Consider the following 17,832-nt stretch of genomic DNA (forward strand, 5'->3'; position numbering starts at 1 on the left):
AGAAAATATTAGGTTTGTTACAGTACACGAAAGTTGCTCCGGAGCAAAACATACTTACTCCTTTTTAAACCGGAGCTAGCAGAAGAAGAAAAAAGAGAAAAGTAATTGTCTAGTTTAGTGACTATAGTGATAGAGGTCCATTTTCAATGGGGTTTTTTGCCAATAGGGTGTATTTTAGCCTGAATATACCGAATCCGAGAGCGGAAATGTGAAATTTTTAACCAATGTTCAATAAACTGAAAAAATAAGTTGTGATTAATAACACTCATAACAATAACAGTGCTTAAACAAGTGAGCTTATACAGTGGAGCTAGTGTGATGTGGCTTGGTCGCATACCCGAGGCGAAGGATCCGAAGAGGCGCAAAGCCACTAAGAATCCGCCGGACGAGGAATTGATTAACCCAATAACAGTAACAGAATAACAGAATTAACCCAATAACAGTAACCCAATAACAGAACGGGAGGAAACACCACCGAAATTCACTGCTGTACATCTCCAGTATCAATCTAATACTTCGCTCACCTTTGGAAGAAACAAGTATTTTTATGCAGAAGAATTTGACAACGACATCAACATCTATGATCGAATATCACTATTTTGCACAACAGCAACTTTTCTTATTGAAAACACTTTTGATTGCGGAGATTCGGCTCGATCCGTAAATCACTTGCACTAGCAGTATAATCCGCTCCCCCGAGAACGGGAGGAAACACCACCGAAATTCACTGCTGTACATCTCCAGTAAAATACCGTAAAGTCCCATAATAAAAAAAAATCGAAAAAAAAACTATGTCCCGAAAAAACACAAGTCCCGAAAAAATCGCGAAAACGGCTAAGTGTCAGCCGTCGATTAAAAAATACAAGTCCCAAAAGCGGGCTGCGCTATTACGATGTTCGCCCGCCGTTTACTAGCCATGGCGGACGAAATCAAAATTTCATTAGCCATCATGCCTCAGCAGAAAGTGGGTAACTAGGTACCACAATTAAACCACATCGTGTAATCCAATACCAACGGACAACATTGCAACGTAGTTTCGGCTAAGCTTGAACAATCTAGTTAAAAACCGATTGGAATCATCCCAAGCAACTACTTTAGCATACCCCATTCTGTCGCTGATTGAGCTTTAACCGTGTTTGACTAATGTGTCTCTTTCATATCTTTACAGGGCCGCAATCATCAGCATTACGCACCGAATCGTCATCTGGGACTCGCCTTCTCGTTTGGATCAGCACCACCATTACCACCCGAAAATCGCTCGTGGGACATCAATCTTATCGGTCTTTGCCAAGACCAAAAATTGTCCTTTTCAGGGCTCCACAAATGGTTCTTTTTAGAACCCCGCAAATAGTCCTTTTCAGGATTCCACCAATGGTCCTTTTCAAGACCCCACAATACCAAAAAGAGTTTATTTAAATTTTTCATTTTTTTATAGTACGTTTCAAAGTTAATTTTAATCAATCTATGAAAATAATATATGAAAACATATATGTGATTTTTCATATGTGATTATGAAAACATGCCATATGCAATCACGACGGAAAACCTATTTCACAATCGTGCCTTCAAACATTTAATTTGATAACATGCACTGCCGCTCTACGCATAATTGTCCCATGTGTATATAGAATCCCATAGCACATAGGACAGTTATGCTTATAGCGGCAGTGCATTGAAAGATAGATGCGAGGTGCTATTTGTAAGAATCATTATTTCAAGGAATTCACGTGTTCAATAACAAATGACTGTATGTGTCTAGGATAAAATCAAACTAGCTAATTGTCATATTTTTTCTCATTACTTGATATAAAAATTCAGCAATTATCCCGAGTGAGCAATTTCATGCGTGTAATGCTAAATAAGTCGATGGTATTAAAGAGTGTATCCATGAATAATATGGATGGCTCACAAAAAAAGGTCGCATTTTTAATGTCATCGTGGTCGTGTCTTGTACACAACCCTTTAATTTTTTCTATTGCCTATTTCGTATACAGTAGCCTGGTGAACGTACATCCTGTGCATACTATACTTTATCGAACTCTAGTGGAAACATTAGCTTTGGTTTATCGCTTGTGCTTGAACACTTGTAGATTTGTTTGTTTGGTACATGATAGTAATTCTGCATTGGCTCTAGGTGGGATTCACTTTTGTGCGTAACCGCTACTAATAGTCCTTACTTCTCTTCCTTCCTTTTGTTCCACGAGACTGCATCGAAGTGTTATATCGTGGGGAGGCTGATTCAGTCTTAAGACAAAATGATACATTAGAGCGGTTTAGCTCCGAACACATATCCGGCTAATCGCAGTGGTGAACTTCCGTTAGCCATTTAGCTCCCGTTTCTGTGAACCATTTAGTTCCTGTTTTCGCGAGCCATCTCAATTCCTCGTCGGAAGTTCTCCCGATACCGATGCCTGTTGCGTGAGTCATTTAGCTCCCAGTTTTATCGCAATCTTCTCGCATAGTCCATAAATCTTACTCAAAGGGCCAACCAGTACTTGGAGAGGACGGTTCGGCGATACCGGATGGAGCGTAGCTTCTGGTTCGCTGCTTCCGGTTCGTTGAAAACTCGACGACCCACCGCTGGTGCTTCACTCGACCTACTCGATCTTGTCCCTGATGGTGAAACTAGGCTGCTCACATGCTTCGGTACGGCGATTCCAGCTGGTTCGTGATGCCCAGTACACTGGCGCCTCAAGCAAAGCTGTGGTTGCTCTCACAGCCTTCCCCTTAACATAATCATCGTAACTTTAAAAGTTCAAATCGATGATATATTTTCCGACCGCGCTGTCTTTCGGCTGCTAGTCATCACCAACTCTGTTTTATGATGGGCAATCGTCTCCGTGTCGAGTGTCTCCTCTTCTAGCGATTGTCCGATTACTTGGAACACCACATCATCCGTGAAGCCGAAAATCGTTATATCTCTGGGAAGGTTCAGCTTCAATACTCCATCGTACACTGCGTTCCACAGCGTCGAGTCGAGGAACGTCAGTTGTAGTTGTGATTCTCCCTTGTCTGTCTCGTAGTGTTCGGTACTGAAAATATCTCTATAATATCCTGCAGAGTTACTCATGCTGTACATCGAATGGGCGATTGCTTCCCAGCTAGTACTATTGAAGCATTCTTAACGTCTAAGGGAACCACCACGCAAAAACGATATCCTTATCTCTGCTGTCTCCAAAGCTCCCACAACCGTTTGGATGAATTTCACTGTAGACCTGCCTATATGGAAGCCGAATTACATGAGATGCCGTTCTCACGGTCCGCGTACTTCGTTAGCTTGTTCAGGATTACTCCTTTTCTCTAACATTACCAAGGGATATATTGACTACGCTGAAAGATCTCCATGTTGTCCCGGCATCGGAAGCAACATCAGCTTTTGTCGCTTCCATTTATCGGATCGTTTTGAACATATCCGGGCTCTCATGTATCACTTCACTTTTATGGCTTTCGCCATCTCGATAAGCTGTTTGTTGGTAAATCGATCTTCATCTTTGTGATCATCCTCCTCACTGTACGGCGAAAATAGATTCATGTTGTGGGGAAAACCTTTCGATGGTGACCTCCATCTTTTCCGGGCACCTTTCAGGTGGCGCAGCTGAGCCTTTTATCTTGGTTATACCAACTTTGTAGGTCTCTCCTAAGGAAATTCGCGTTGGCTTTGTGGCAAGACTTTCTTGTACAGCTTGACTGCTTTGTTGAGAGCGGTTCTTGCAGCTCGCTTCCCTTGAGCTTTCTGACTTCTGTTTTAATTTTAAATATATTTGACACGGCTCAATGCGTTAGCACAACCGAGCCGTGGAGCGTACCTTGGGGGTCATTTGGTCCGTCTTCTCTCGCGTTTTCGTTTACGTCCATGTCATCATCGGTACTGCATTCATCTTGCTCATCGTCGGATGTTCTTATTTGTTGTTTGTGCTTACGGGTCGCTATTGTAAATCCTTCTTCATCGGTATTTGATTCCTTATTGGTGGTGTTGGTTGTTGGTTTGGAAACATTTGCTGTAATCGTTGTTACTTCGATGTTGGTAATAGCAGTTGGTTTAGTGGTACTGGGGCCGATCGTTGTTGAGCTGGTGCTTGTGAATGCCCGGTCTGCAGTCGTTGGTTTACCAACTGGTTGTGGTTTAACATACAATGATTGTATACCGGCTTTGGTCGTATCACGTGGAATTTCTTTAGCATTCTCTGCGCAAGGTTTCCCGTGGTGTAGCGGATGATCACAATATTGACAGGTAGGAATCTGTCCTGGGTGCGTGACTAGTATTCGTTGAGAATATTCAACACCATGAGGTGATTTGCATGTGAAAGTCAAGTAAGAGGGAATAGGTTTTGTCGGATGCATTCTCACCACACGAACGCCGTTGCGGAGTCTTGGGAAGAAGTTCATCCAAGTATCTTCCTTAACACTATTCACCTCTCCGTATTTTGACAGGATTTGTTTGATAGCGAAGGAACTAGTACGTGGTGCCAGGTCATGTATCTTTATTTCAATACTGTCAACATCTATATACGTTGGGATACTGTATAAAATGTCATTACATTCGATGACGTGTTTCATGTTGTTCTGGGAAGCGAATGATTCTGCTTGACTAATGTCTTTTAACATATACAGTACCGCATGACGTAAATGGTGAAATTGCACCGCATAAAGTACCGCAAGCTACGTTGAACTTCAAGTTCACCTTCAACATTTGCTCCCCTTCATGAATTGATGGTATTACCGGATATTTCGTGTAGTCGACAGCAACACAGTTTGCCCGCATCGTGATATACTTTTGCTTTGCATTGTCACTCATTGTGTGTTCACGTTTCACAAACTAGGCAGAAGGAATCAATTTTTGCCTTTGCAAATAGACCAAGCGTCGCGCGGGTAAATTTGATTATTTGCCCTGCTATTGCAGCGGAGCGATTTCTAGCTTCAGAACTGAGCGAGATGAGAAACCGAAGTGATCTGCGACTTCTTCTCCAAGCTCGGAGGCAACTTATACGTAGATCGATAATCGTCGTATTGCACCCGGCGACCTTTTCTCGGTTTCCCATCCCTTGGTATGGTCGCATTACACGCCCTTGTTAGTAGTGCCGTGAACTCGTTCGCATTTAGGTTGAAGAGGATACCTTCAAATTCAAGTTCTTCGACGGACACGTTCCTGTGAAAAATCGCTGTTTTCCATCTTCACTCGTTTATATATCTCCCACATATTCATATTCATGTGTAGTTCATAGTCCTGTTATCAATGCTGTACCGTGGATATATCCTCGCACACTTTTCAGTCCATCTTTCCGGTTACTCCAAGGCTACAAAAATTGACATCGATAATGGATTGCCGGTTCCCCCTGCGGTAAGTGCCGATGATACCATTATTTGTAAGATCTATACTGCCGTTAAAAGCATATTTGTCCCATGTTCTATGGGATTCCCTATATACATGGGACAATTATGCTTAGAACGGCAGTATATTTAGCTTTGCTAGAGCATTCTTGATCGCTGATGGCCAGACAAAGTTCTTTTGATTCCAGCGTCTATCTCGAAAATTTCGCACGTTTCTGGTTCTTGGAATATTTCAGAATTAATGTCTCTTCGGCTTCTTGGAAAACGACTTATTCGAATTTCACAAGCTTAGCCTTAAATGGAGGGTTTGGTAGCAGATTTTGATCTGATCAAGTTCATAAGAATCGCACATATGGCTGCGGAAATACGGTATAAACACTACGATCCCATATGAAATCTTTAATTGTCAAAAACTTTTCGGTAAAGCTCATGTATATTGAATATACCACATATAAATCGCCAGGAGTCTGATTTGAATTCAGATTGTTTCCTTATCGAAATTATTTTCGAATGCAACGATCGATTATGTCTCTATCGACTGTTGCATTTAAAATGGAATCGATTCAGAAGTCGGTCTGTATTAGCCTTGCCATGAGATTTTCGTTTGATAATACACAGATGGGTCCTTCCTTCCGCGACCAGCAAACGTTTCATTTGATGTTGGACTGGATCGATGATCTCATTTAAAATTCCCATTTACCTGAGAATGGTCAAAATAAAAATTATCATGGGATGGTAATTTCTAAAACTACCATAATAGTTTTCAGTTACGAAAAGCAAAACTCCATGGCAGCTATTGTTGCTCTATAAAACGTGCCAATTTTTTGAATTTTGGTTATTTTAAAAAAATTATTTGCCCCCTGATTTTTTTCAACGATTTTGAAGGGGGGGGGTGACATAATTTTTAAAAAAGATTTGCAATGGCCTTAGTGTGTGTGAAAGGAATTGCATAGAATTCTACAGCGACAAGGGTCTACCCCAAAAAAGTTTAGGCAGACTTCAATTGGACAAAAGATGATTAGAACGGGAATTTGAAAAATATTTAATCCTCTTGTATTGTTGGACATACATTTCTCGCTCACTTGTTTATGTACTTTCTCACATTTACAGTTAAGTGGTAACATTCCTCCCACAGCTCCAACAGGTGTGGTTTCTGCGCTGGCCTATGTAGAGCACTCTTTCGGCGCGTGCTTGCCGTTACGGAAGAACGAAAAGAACAAATCAGGCGCACCCTGACGATGCCAAATTTCTCCATTGCCCATTTGTAACATTACATGTTACAAACGCCACAGAACCCTCATACAGCAGCTAATTATTTTCAAAAGCTGCTTTCAGATTCGGCCTAGCGCGGGAGAAGTTGACATCAAAGTGGATCCAGAGTTAGTACACGAGTACGCGGACGATGAGCGATCAGATATCGAAAACGCAGTGGAGGAAACTGATGAATTAAACATTTTCCTTTGGAACCAAAAACCAACCGAAATGCGCACCAAGGGAGAGAATGGGAAGATTTACGTTATTAGGGGGTTGGGAGAGGAAAAAGTTGAAATGGGCGATTTGCAGAGTGTTTTCGTTGATTTATGGATCCGGATCGCAAGATGAAACAAAGTAGTTCGAAGGGAGAAAAGGGATCTGATGGTTTGCCGCTAAAGAAGGATCGTTCATTACCCATTCGGAACAGATGTCCATATTGTAATAAAGAGTTTGCGGACAAGTACCTGATGACGACGCACATTCGATGGCACACGAGTAGGTACTTTGATGAAATAGTGCCAAACTAGCAACACAGCTTTTGCTTTTTTGTTATGTTTGAAAATTTATGACATTTAATTTCGATTGCGTTTTTGATTTCGTCTAAATCTTCGGACCAGGAATTAATATTTTGGATACCACTAGTACGTTCGGTAATTGTCTAGTTTACTGACTTTAGCGATAGAGGTACAATTTTAATACGGATTTTTTGCCAAAACGGTGTATTTTATCCTAAATAATCCTAATCCGAGAGCGGAAATGTGAAATTTTTAATCAAAGTTTAACAAACTGAAAAAATAATCTGTGCTTAATAACACTCATAACAATGACAGTGCTTTAATAAGTGAGCTTATGCAGCGGAGCTAGTGTGATGCGGCTTGGCCGCATATCCGAGGCCAAGGATCCAAAGCGGCGCAAAGCCGCTAAGGTTCCGTTGGACGAGGCTTTGACCATCTCGTCGCCCAAATTAAAGCAAACCTGTGATCATCTGAGTATGACCAAGGACAAGGAATCAGAACCGGCGACTGACAGTCCAGAGAAAGAGAATGCGGAAAAACCTTCTAGTCCGTAGCTCCTGAAGAACCAAGAAATGATGACCCTTGTGTATGGGACCTTGGCGTATTTAATTTGTATTTGCTCAATCCTACAATCTGACGGTGCACCTGCGAACCCAACACAACCAGATAATGGTATAGGACGCGAAGTCGACGTGCTGCCCGAGCACAAATGTCGAGTATGTAGCAAGGTCTACCGATCGGCGAAAAGTTTCCGGCTATACGAGAAGTTACATGCCACTGGGAAACTGTTCAATTGTCGCGATTGTGGTAAAAAGTATAACACATATGTGGCCAAATGCAAGGCTTCTAATACCGACGTGAAGGAAAAGATGTAGGGGAAAGAAGGTAACAGTGGAACTATGAAAACAATACGTTTTCATAGTTCCACTGTTACCTTCTTTCCCCTACTCATGTAAAATCTGCAGCCAAACATTCAAGCATCAGCAAAGCGGGGTGTATCACATGAGTAACAAACACAAACGGTTCGACAGAGGTTTTGAGAGATCTGGAGACGGACGAAGGAGAGGCGATTTGCCGAAGCTAAAATAACTTTCTCGGTCCCAAACTGTTAAAGCTACCAAGAACAGCACCGGACAACTTGAGCAATTTGTCCTGAGCATGTTTTTGGGAAGTGGTGAGGATAGTGTACGCGTTTAATAGGTAGTATTTGGCGCACCAACATTAGTAGCGTAAATATCCAGCGCCAGACGCAGGCTCCGTTTGATGGATTCGATGGAATCGCTATCGACAGACTTCATCATCTCGACTTCCATGAGCTCATTCAGTACTTTATGATAAAATAACAATAGTCAACACAGGCTACGGTCCGACCAGGATGTAGAATTCAACTCTACAATAATACCACGCAAGACTGGCAGTATACTCAACTGCTGTATGCTTTTCAAGAGCAGCTGATTCTTGGTGAACTATCGGAAAGGATTCAAAAGAAATGGCATTTGCTTACATTTCAGCATGTATCAAACAATTGAATTCAAATAATTTGTACCTTTCCGATTTATTTGAGGCATGATTTTCCTGGAAAGACAAATACCAACAATATCAAAATAGCGCTGATTTTTTTTAACGTGTCGAATGAATTATTTAAAGTCACGTAAATAAATAATCAATCTGCCGAATTTCAAACCTTAACTTTTTTTTCGTTTTGGCAACAAATTCTGTCAAAACAAATCAGTTTCGCGAACGGCGTATTTTGCTATCCTGAATGAGCAAAGCACGTTCGTCAAACTTTTCCATCAACAAGTTTGACAAATGTCTCCAATAACAAGTTTGACAAACTTCTCCATCAACAAGTTTGACAAAATTCTCCATCGACAAGCTTGACAAACTGCAGCGTTACGCAGTTTGAAGTTTTGACAAACTGGTCAGTACACTATTTGACGAATAGACAAATAATCGCTTTGACAAACACGAATAAAAAATTTGGCAAACTGTGTTTGATCAAATATTTGAAGGCCCAGTACACAGCAGTTCAAATTTATTTCACGAAAGATGGCAAATATTTGACGTTATTACAAACAGTGTACTGGTAGCTTAACTATGCATATTTTTGTTTCTCAGTGTACATCGATCTTTTTAATGCGAAAACATCGATGTTCTCAAACATCGAGCCGGAAAAAAAAATCGATTTTTCGAGGTAAAAAGAAGAAAAAATCGCATCGTCATCGCCCATTCCTAAACATTACAAATTGCAGACGGAAGAGATAGATAAAGTAATGTCAAATTCATTTTCAAAGTAATTCATTACCTATCAATCATGGATATTATATTTTCTTCTAAACACCATTCAAATTCAACTGATCTGAAATAGACAGCTCCGGAGCAAGCGAAGACAATGCAAGATCGGTCCATTTCTGCTCCTGTTCTTTCAGCGTTAAATGTGAATCACCGTTATCTGCCTCAGGATCGGGTAGTTTCTCAGACGGAACCATTATTTGATCATTGGGTAATTCATCTGTCAACCACTCGCTGTCAACCAAATCGATCAAATATCCGTCCGATAACAGCTACAAATAATAACTTTTTTAAATTTCACGTATAACCAAATGAAATGCACATTAATAGAAAATAAATTATACCTCGCTATCCATGATATTGCACAGTTCCCACCAAATCGAACTGCACAGTATGAAAGTGTGATGAATCAAAAGTGCAACTCCTTCGACCTGACAATTAATTATTGACATAGAAAAGTGTCAAAACAAACTTCTTCTTACTTTTAGTAGCTGGAAGGTTAGCATGGCTGCCAGTATCTCGGTTTTTACAATAAATTTGATGGAAAAAGTTAATTTTTTGTCGATTTCATATCACTTCATTTGGCAACCGTGAAAAAACTGTGATAGTGAAGTGCATCAAAAATCCAACTATCGAAGCAATAAATCCTATTGTTTTTGACATTAAAAATGTCTTACTGCACTATCTGGGTCTGGGTGTCATTCTAAAATCTAAAATCAAACGATGTCACGTTTTTGCGTCACTATTTTGAACGCTAATAACTCTGTTATTTATGGACGGATTTCCGTCTTTTTACCATTACACAATTCGGAAACAACTCAAATTTAGTTTTATTACAATATGGTTTTTGTATTTCAATAGTACACTATTGAAAAATCCGTAAAAATGAACATACCTCGAAAAACGTGAAAACTCCCATACAATATTCAATCTATCCCGGACAAAGCCGTCAATAGATCGTACCAACGTGACTATCAAATATCAGAAGGTTATATATACATGTGCCGCTTGCTCGATTCATACTATTTGTTGTTGGCATTTCGAACCAATAACGTCTTGGCAGTAACGTCCGAATGGTGTGATAAGCGGGCAGGGTGGCCAGATAGAATTCCTTAATATCGGTAGGGTCACTAAAAGTTTATCGGTAGTTATCGGTAGGCCGGGTTGTTGTCCCAAAAACGTAGTATTGACATAGAATTGTAAAATACTGACAACACATATCATGCCAAATCCAACCAAAAAATTAAATGTTGAGTAGGATGTGTCCAAAATCAATAAAAATCGGTAGTTTTCGGTAGGAATAACAAAATATCGGTAGTTTTGCCTTCGTCGTCTGTGAATCGGTAGGGAAGACCAAAATCGGTAGGACTACCGATAAATCGGTAGGTCTGGCCACCCTGTAAGCGGGAGACGCTATAAATTTTCCGCAGTGTTGGCATAAACCCTCATATTGTTGAACCAAATGAAAATTTTTCGGGAGTCAGTACTGGAGTAAGTTATTGCTGCAGTGAAACTAATCAATGGATCCTTTGCATTAAATTGCATATTTTCTTGCAACTAAAAGCCCTTTTAAGGGCTGTAACAAATAATGAATCAATTTAAATACTTTCTATCATTGACAGCGATAACCTGATTCCGCTATTTATATTCATTACTTACTGCTTGTGCGTACATTGACAATCTGAAATCAGCAACAATCTGTAATTTGTTTAAAATTAGAACATAATACCAAAATGTGCAATATTATCGAATAACTTGCTACTCAAACGTACATCAATAATCTGGAATTTGTGAAAATCTGCAATTTATTTAAAATTGTCGGAAACAATCTGCAATTATGGAAAATCAGAGGATGTGGGTACTCTGTCAACTAGCGAAAGTCGCACCAAAAAGAATCTGCAAATATTTTTTCGTTATTCTGCAAGAAGGCAGTCCTTCCATCAACAGTGCGAAAGTGATAAAAGCCGATGTCACGTTTCAAACTATCAGTATTTCAAAATTAGCTGCTGCAGGGGAAGGTTGTTTCTTTCCACTTCTAAGTATTTATTCAATGTAAATAGCGCGCGGCTAGAAGAGTTGAAAACCTCAGTTGAAGCTGACTAATTGTTCCATTCCATTCTGCATGTTATTATTGTTTAATTAAAAGCCCTTTTAAGGGCTATAACATTAACAACAATAAAGAGCAAATTTGAATATTTCCAATCATTAACATAGCAACAATCTGATATTTGTTTAAATTCATCCTTCCGAAACAGTACAAAAATGTGCAGCTACTTAAAGGTACATTTCTAGGCTGCAATTAGTGAAAACCTGTAATCTTTCGGAAACATCTAAAATTCTGCAACATTGTAGAAATCGGAGGATGTGGCAACACTGTCAACTAGCGAAAGTCGCACCAAAAAGAATCTGCAAATATTTTTTCGTTATTCTGCAAGAAGGCAGTCCTTCCATCAACAGTGCGAAAGTGATAAAAGCCGATGTCACGTTTCAAACTATCAGTATTTCAAAATTAGCTGTTGAAGGGGAAGGTTGTTTCTTTCCACTTCTAAGTATGTATTCAATGTAAATAGCGCGCGGCTAGAAGAGTTGAAAAACCTCAGTTGAAGCTGACTAATTGTTCCATTCCATTCTGCATGTTATTATTGTTTAATAAAAAGCCCTTTTAAGGGCTATAACATTAACAACAATAAAGAGCAAATTTGACTATTTCCAATCATTAACATCGATAATCCAATTGCGCAGTTTATATTCGTTATTTGTTGCTTGCGCGTATATTGACAATCTGAAATTAGCAACAATCTGAGATTTGTTTAAATTCATCCTTCCGAAACAGTACAAAAATGTGCAGCTACTTAAAGGTACATTTCCAGGCTGAAATTGGTGAAAACCTGTGATTTATTAAAAATAATCTTTCGGAAACATATTCCAAAATTCTGCAATGTTTCAGAAAATTGGAGGATGTGGCAACACTGCCAACTAACGAAAGCCGTACCAAAAAGAATCCGCAAATATTTTTTTCGTTATTCTGCAAGAAGGCAGTCCTTCCATCAACAGTGCGAAAGTGATAAAAGCCGATGTCACGTTCAGAGATGCCAGATTTGCAGACAAGTCTGCAAATTCGCAGACTTTTAATTTAAGCTGTAGATTTTTTCGATGACGCAGATATTTGCAGATTTTTCCGTTTGGTTGCAGATATTTGCAGATTTTTTAGTTTGGTTGCAGATATTTGCAGATTTTTGAATATAAAGGCTTTTGGTTACACTAGCTTTCCTGACATTTTTTGTTCTTCCCAGACTTTTAAAATTATTATTGCAGACTTTTGAAAAAAGTACCTGGCATCTCTGGTCACGTTTCAAACTATCAGTATTTCAAAATTAGCTGTTGAAAGGGAAGGTTGTTTCTTTCCATTTCGAAATATTCATCTGATGTAAGTAGCGCGCGGCTGGAAGAGATGGCAAATATTAGCAGCTGACTGTTTAATTCTGCATGTTATTTTTTGTAAAATTGAAAGCCCTTTTAAGGGCTATAACAAACAATAAAGAACAAATTTGAATTCCTATCATTGGTATCGGCGGAATGGAAAGCAATTACAGAAGGGTAAATCCATCTATATGTTCCGAATTTCTCTTTTAGTGTGATAAAGAAATGGTTTAGTAGTTTTCATTCCATAGCACGCGTGTTTATTCATTGCGTATTGTCTTTGTAGGAGCGGTTTACAATATTGTTTAATAATTTTGCGGTCAATTCGGTCGAAATTATGGTTCTTTTCGATAAAATATGTATTGTGTTGCTATGGGCATTACCGTACTAGCTTCCAATGCGGCACCTGTACTGCCGGAATATCGTAAGGACTGTTTAATAAAAATTTAGAAACACCGTTTAACTATCGAGCGCGAACGCGGCGGGCGCATATATTCCAAAGACATCTTTATTTCAACTGACGTTTTTACATACACTGAACATATTACAGTTGACTGAAACGAATGCATACATAATATTTCCTCCCCCTTCAAAGAAACAAATTCGAACATTACGGAGAATATCGTAGAGGGGCACGACGTAGTCTGTTCGTGCGGCGGACTGCAGGTGGAGAGTTTTCTCTATACTGAACCGGACTGGACCTTGGTGTCACAAATTGTTCATCAGATGAATCTGGGACAGAAGACCTTTCGCCTGATGCGCTGGATTCTGCGTATACTGGTGGCTCTTGTGATGTCATTGTGTTGCTATAATAACGAACGGTGCGAGGGGCCTCACCTGCTGCCATCGAATACCTTGGTTCGCTTGAAGGTGTGTGCGTTTGTGTTGGCTGCTTTCCGTCGCTACCTTCGAAACATCTGATTTGATCGACATGACGTTTCAGATGGTTTGACTTGTAAACAATCTCGTAGTGCAAATCTCCCAACCGTACAGCAATGATTCCAGGAATCCATTTGTCCATCCGCGGATTACCGGAAAGGAAAAACACTTGTTGGCCTGGTGTGAATAAGCGGAACGATGGGGAGAACGTTGCTTGCTGTTTCTCAGTGATGTTCGTGTTGGCATTCTGTAGACGTACGAGGTCCAGTCGAGTCCGGATGTTTCGACCAAGGAACAATTTCGCTGGTGATTCTCCAGTTTCGGTGTGCGGCGCTTTTCGGTACTGTTGCAAGAAAACGTTAAGATTGCTTTGCAAGTTTTCACTAGTTGTTCCCATCGCCTTCAAAGCATTTTTGACCGTCTGTACATAACGCTCGGCCTGGCCATTAGTTGCAGGGTGATAAGGAGCTGACAGCTTGTGATATTTCACACCGCTCTGCTGCAGAAAAGTTTTAAATTCCGTGGCGGTAAACTGTGGTCCGTTGTCCGACACTATTGTTACTGGTGCGCCATATGCCGAAAAGAGCCCGTCGAGAAGCTTGATAGTGGCAGCTGTTGTTGTAGACGTAGTGGATTTAACTTCGCACCATTTACTGAATGCATCGACGATTATTAGTAGCATTACACCAGCAACGGGACCGGCATAATCGATGTGAATTCGTTCCCACGGCCCGTTTGGATATTCCCAGTGGTGAATACTGAACTTTGGTGGTGCCGGTGCAAAACGCGCGCACTCCATACATGACTTTGCTGTTCGTTCTATGTCCGCGTCAATTCCTGGCCAATAAACATATGATCGCGCCAGTCCTTTCATCCTGACGACACCGAAGTGTGCTGTATGCAGATCATGTAGGATTGCCTGGCGCAGAACAGCTGGAATAACTACTCGATGTTCGAATAGCAAGCAATTGGCGACTATCGCATATTTTGTCTCTGGCGCCTTGTAGCCTAACTGTGTAAGGTTACGACCTAATTCCAATTCTCGAACAATTTTCCCGAGCTGCGGATCCTTCCGTGTTTCGCGTGCTATGGTATCAGCTCGCAGTGGGAGTTGCTGTATCTGAAGAAGGGCAAACCGTTCGAATCCATCTTCGTCATCTCTTTCCTCGCTAGACAGAATGTTGACGTTGGACTGAGTTGATCTGCTCGGAATGCGGGAACAATAATCGGCGTTGGTGTTCAGTTTGGTTGGTTTGTAGATTACATCGAAGTTGAAATGAGCCAGGTAATCAGCATAGTTTGCCATTCGACTGATGCATAGTGTCGGAAGGGACTTTTTTGGGTGCAAAATCTGCGTGAGTGGCTTGTGATCTGTGATCAAAGTAAATTTTCGGGCATATAGGTAATGAAAAAACTTTTTAACCGCCCACACTATCGCGAGGGCTTCTTTGTCGATTTGTGGGTACTGTTGTTCTGTTTTGGACATCGTGCAACTGGCGTATGCTATCGGTCGTTCCGTTCCATTAGTCAGGCAATGGGAAAGTACCGCTCCGAGTCCTGTCTTGCTTGCGTCTGTTGCCAAAACAAGTGGTAATGTTGGGTCGTACTGCATCAGTACTTGCGGAGAGATAAGTGCCTCGTTCAAATCTTGGTACGCCTTGTCTGCCTCAACAGTCCACTCAAACGTGTCGGTGACCAGCATGTCACGCATGCTTCGTGCTCTAGAGGAGAGATTCGGAATAAACGCACTGTAATAGGTTGCCTTACCTAAGAAAAGCTGCAATTCCTCGGGGGTTTCAGGTCGTGGCGCGTCGCGAATTGCTTCGATGTGTTTGTCAGATTTATGCAGACCGTGACGGTCGATTCTGTGACCTAGGCATTCCAAAGATGAAACAGCGAAGATACACTTTGATCGGTTGAGTCGTATCCCGTTTTGCTTCAACCTATCCATTGTCGCTGTGAGGGTTAACAGAAGATCGCTAAAGTTGTCTGCGGCGACGATGATGTCGTCGTAAAAACTGACAACGTTATCCAAACCTTGAAGAATGCTCTCCATTCGACGTTGCCAAATAGCCGGAATATTCGCTGCACCGTAAACGGCTCTCGTGGGGCGAATGAGGCCGTGGGTCGTAGTATTTAGTGTGAGCACATGACTGAACTCGCTATCGATTGGCAGATGTGTATAGGCATCGGTTAAATCTAGATGACAAAACAAAGAGGCTCCCTTTAGTTTGTTGAAAATTGTTTCGACTTTCGGGATTGGATGCTCGTCGATTATCATCCTCGGATTAACAGTAGGTTTATAGTTGCCTGTTATACGTATACCCCCGTTCTTCTTCACAACGATGTGTGTCGGCGAAGCCCATTCCGAATAGTCCACCTTTTCGTAAAATCCTGCGGTGATCTTTTTCTCGATTTCGGTAGCGTAACGATCTCGTAGAGCAAATGGAACCTCACGAGCCTTAGCAAAAATAGGGGATGAACCCGGTTTCAAGTGTACTTTTGCTGGAGGCCCAACTAGCTTGCCGGCAACGTCACTAAAGATTTCTTCGTACTTATCGAGCAGTTCTGACAACTGCACTTCTTGATTTGGAGATAGTTCAGAATGCGTTAGCACGTTGATATGTGCGCATGGAGCAAACATTTGGTTGATGTTAATCTGGCTAGTAAACTGAGCAATCCATTCACGTCCAAAGAGAGGGTCGGATTCGCCAGACACAACATATACATTTAATTTGCGCGTTGTCGATCCAATGGATACGTTAACTGGTACACGACCAAGGCAGTTGATACGGTGGCCCGAGTAGCTTGAAAAGTGTCTATCTGATGGTTGCAACGAAAAATTTGGTTTGATTCCTCTAAGCTTTGCCTCTGAAATTATTCCACACGGAGCACCAGTATCAAGCTCCATCTGCAGATGCTGGCCGTCGATTACAACGTTTATCATCTTCTTTCCGACAGCAGTTGTGTCTCAGACTTGACCGAGTATTTGTACCACATCGACTTCGGACGCTGGATTCTCTGAAGACTGTATTTGATCAGTTGCATCGTTTTGAAACGTCGACCTTGCTGATCGACAGACCCGAGCTATGTGACCTGTTTTGTTACACTTGTTACATCTTGCATCGCGAAAACGGCACTGATTCCGCATATGTTGTCCTCCACAACCATTGCAGCTGCTTGATCCTCTGTCATGGTGACGGTCGCTTCGTAGTTTTTCATCCGATGGTCCTTGCTGATGAAGATGTGGCTTCTGGTGTGGTGGGGAGGCACGTCGACTAAACTTCCTCATTCTTGGAGTTTCGTATCCAAGCTTGTTCGTGCCCTCGACATTCGCTGATGGTGTTCCAGCATTGACTTCTCGTGCCGTGTTCCGGGTTGCCTCCAGCGTGTGCGCTACTTCATACGCTGCCTTAAACGTTGCTGGGTTCTTCGCGATTATTTCGTCGCACATATCTCGTGCTTCAAGTCCATGTAGAAACTGTTCGATCAGCATGCGGTCCAGAAAATCGCCGTATTCACAGTCTGCAGCACCCTGCTTAAGACGTAGGACAAACTGGGCGACGGCTTCGTCCTTTTGCTGTACGATTTGACGAAACTTGATGCTCTCGACAAATTTATTCTTTGCGCGATCGAAATGATCTGTGAGTGTGGTGCGTAAATCCTCATATGTCGTCTCTGCAGGATCGTTGGGGCTCACGAGGAATTTTAATGCCTTATTTAGTTCCGCCCCCAAATGCACTCTGGCATAGTTTGCGTACTGGTTTTGGGGAATGCGGCTTAGCTGCAGTACCCACTCGAAACGATTGAAGTAGTCGGAGACAGACGATTCTTCCCCGGAACGGAATTCTGACATGGTGAACGTTGGCACTTTCGGCGATGGAGCAGCAGGTTCTCCGGCCAAATTAAAAACGGGTGCTTGTTGGACGACACTTCCAATTGATGCTTTCAGAGCCTGAGCGATCATTTCAGACAGTGCCTCCATGAGTTCTGGAGTTGCTTGAGCCATTTTGGGTGCTCAGAAAAAAACGTGGTTTTCGGACGGTTCTAACCTCACTTTCGGACCGCTGGAGGTTTTCGGGAATTATCCCACTTCTGACACCACTTATTGTGTTGCTATGGGCATTACCGTACTAGCTTCCAA

General features: G+C 41.5%; 3 protein-coding genes across 3 annotated transcripts; all 3 read right to left on the reverse strand.

The window, feature by feature from the left end:
- Positions 1-9,378: 9,378 nt before the first annotated feature.
- Positions 9,379-10,400, reverse strand: LOC131689992 (anaphase-promoting complex subunit 13). Its single transcript, XM_058975461.1, has 3 exons — positions 10,285-10,400; positions 9,734-9,820; positions 9,379-9,661 (listed from the first exon to the last, which is right to left on the reverse strand). Exons 1-3 carry the CDS (start codon positions 10,306-10,308, stop codon positions 9,431-9,433), a joined length of 342 nt encoding a protein of 113 aa, XP_058831444.1. The 5' UTR covers positions 10,309-10,400; the 3' UTR covers positions 9,379-9,430.
- A 3,019-nt stretch (positions 10,401-13,419) lies between these two features.
- Positions 13,420-16,635, reverse strand: LOC131675949 (uncharacterized protein K02A2.6-like). Its single transcript, XM_058955073.1, has one exon. It carries the CDS (start codon positions 16,633-16,635, stop codon positions 13,420-13,422), a length of 3,216 nt encoding a protein of 1,071 aa, XP_058811056.1.
- A 24-nt stretch (positions 16,636-16,659) lies between these two features.
- Positions 16,660-17,697, reverse strand: LOC131675950 (uncharacterized). The gene has a single exon (XM_058955074.1). It carries the CDS (start codon positions 17,695-17,697, stop codon positions 16,660-16,662), a length of 1,038 nt encoding a protein of 345 aa, XP_058811057.1.
- Between the last annotated feature and the right edge of the window lie 135 nt (positions 17,698-17,832).

The sequence above is a fragment of the Topomyia yanbarensis genome, chromosome 1 (genome assembly GCF_030247195.1).
Source record: "Topomyia yanbarensis strain Yona2022 chromosome 1, ASM3024719v1, whole genome shotgun sequence".
Classification (NCBI taxonomy): Eukaryota; Metazoa; Arthropoda; class Insecta; order Diptera; family Culicidae; genus Topomyia; species Topomyia yanbarensis.

Bases quoted from the DNA above. Each gene is read 5' to 3' on its own strand.
- LOC131689992 (XM_058975461.1), bottom strand. From the start codon at position 10,308: ATGGGAGTTTTCACGTTTTTCGAG. The intron at 9,821-10,284 runs GTATGTTCATTT...ATTAATTGTCAG, and splicing joins GAGTTTTCACGTTTTTCGAG to GTCGAAGGAGTTGCACTTTT. The intron at 9,662-9,733 runs GTATAATTTATT...TATTATTTGTAG, and splicing joins GCAATATCATGGATAGCGAG to CTGTTATCGGACGGATATTT.
- LOC131675949 (XM_058955073.1), bottom strand. From the start codon at position 16,635: ATGATAAACGTTGTAATCGACGGCCAGCATCTGCAGATGGAGCTTGAT.
- LOC131675950 (XM_058955074.1), bottom strand. From the start codon at position 17,697: ATGGCTCAAGCAACTCCAGAACTCATGGAGGCACTGTCTGAAATGATC.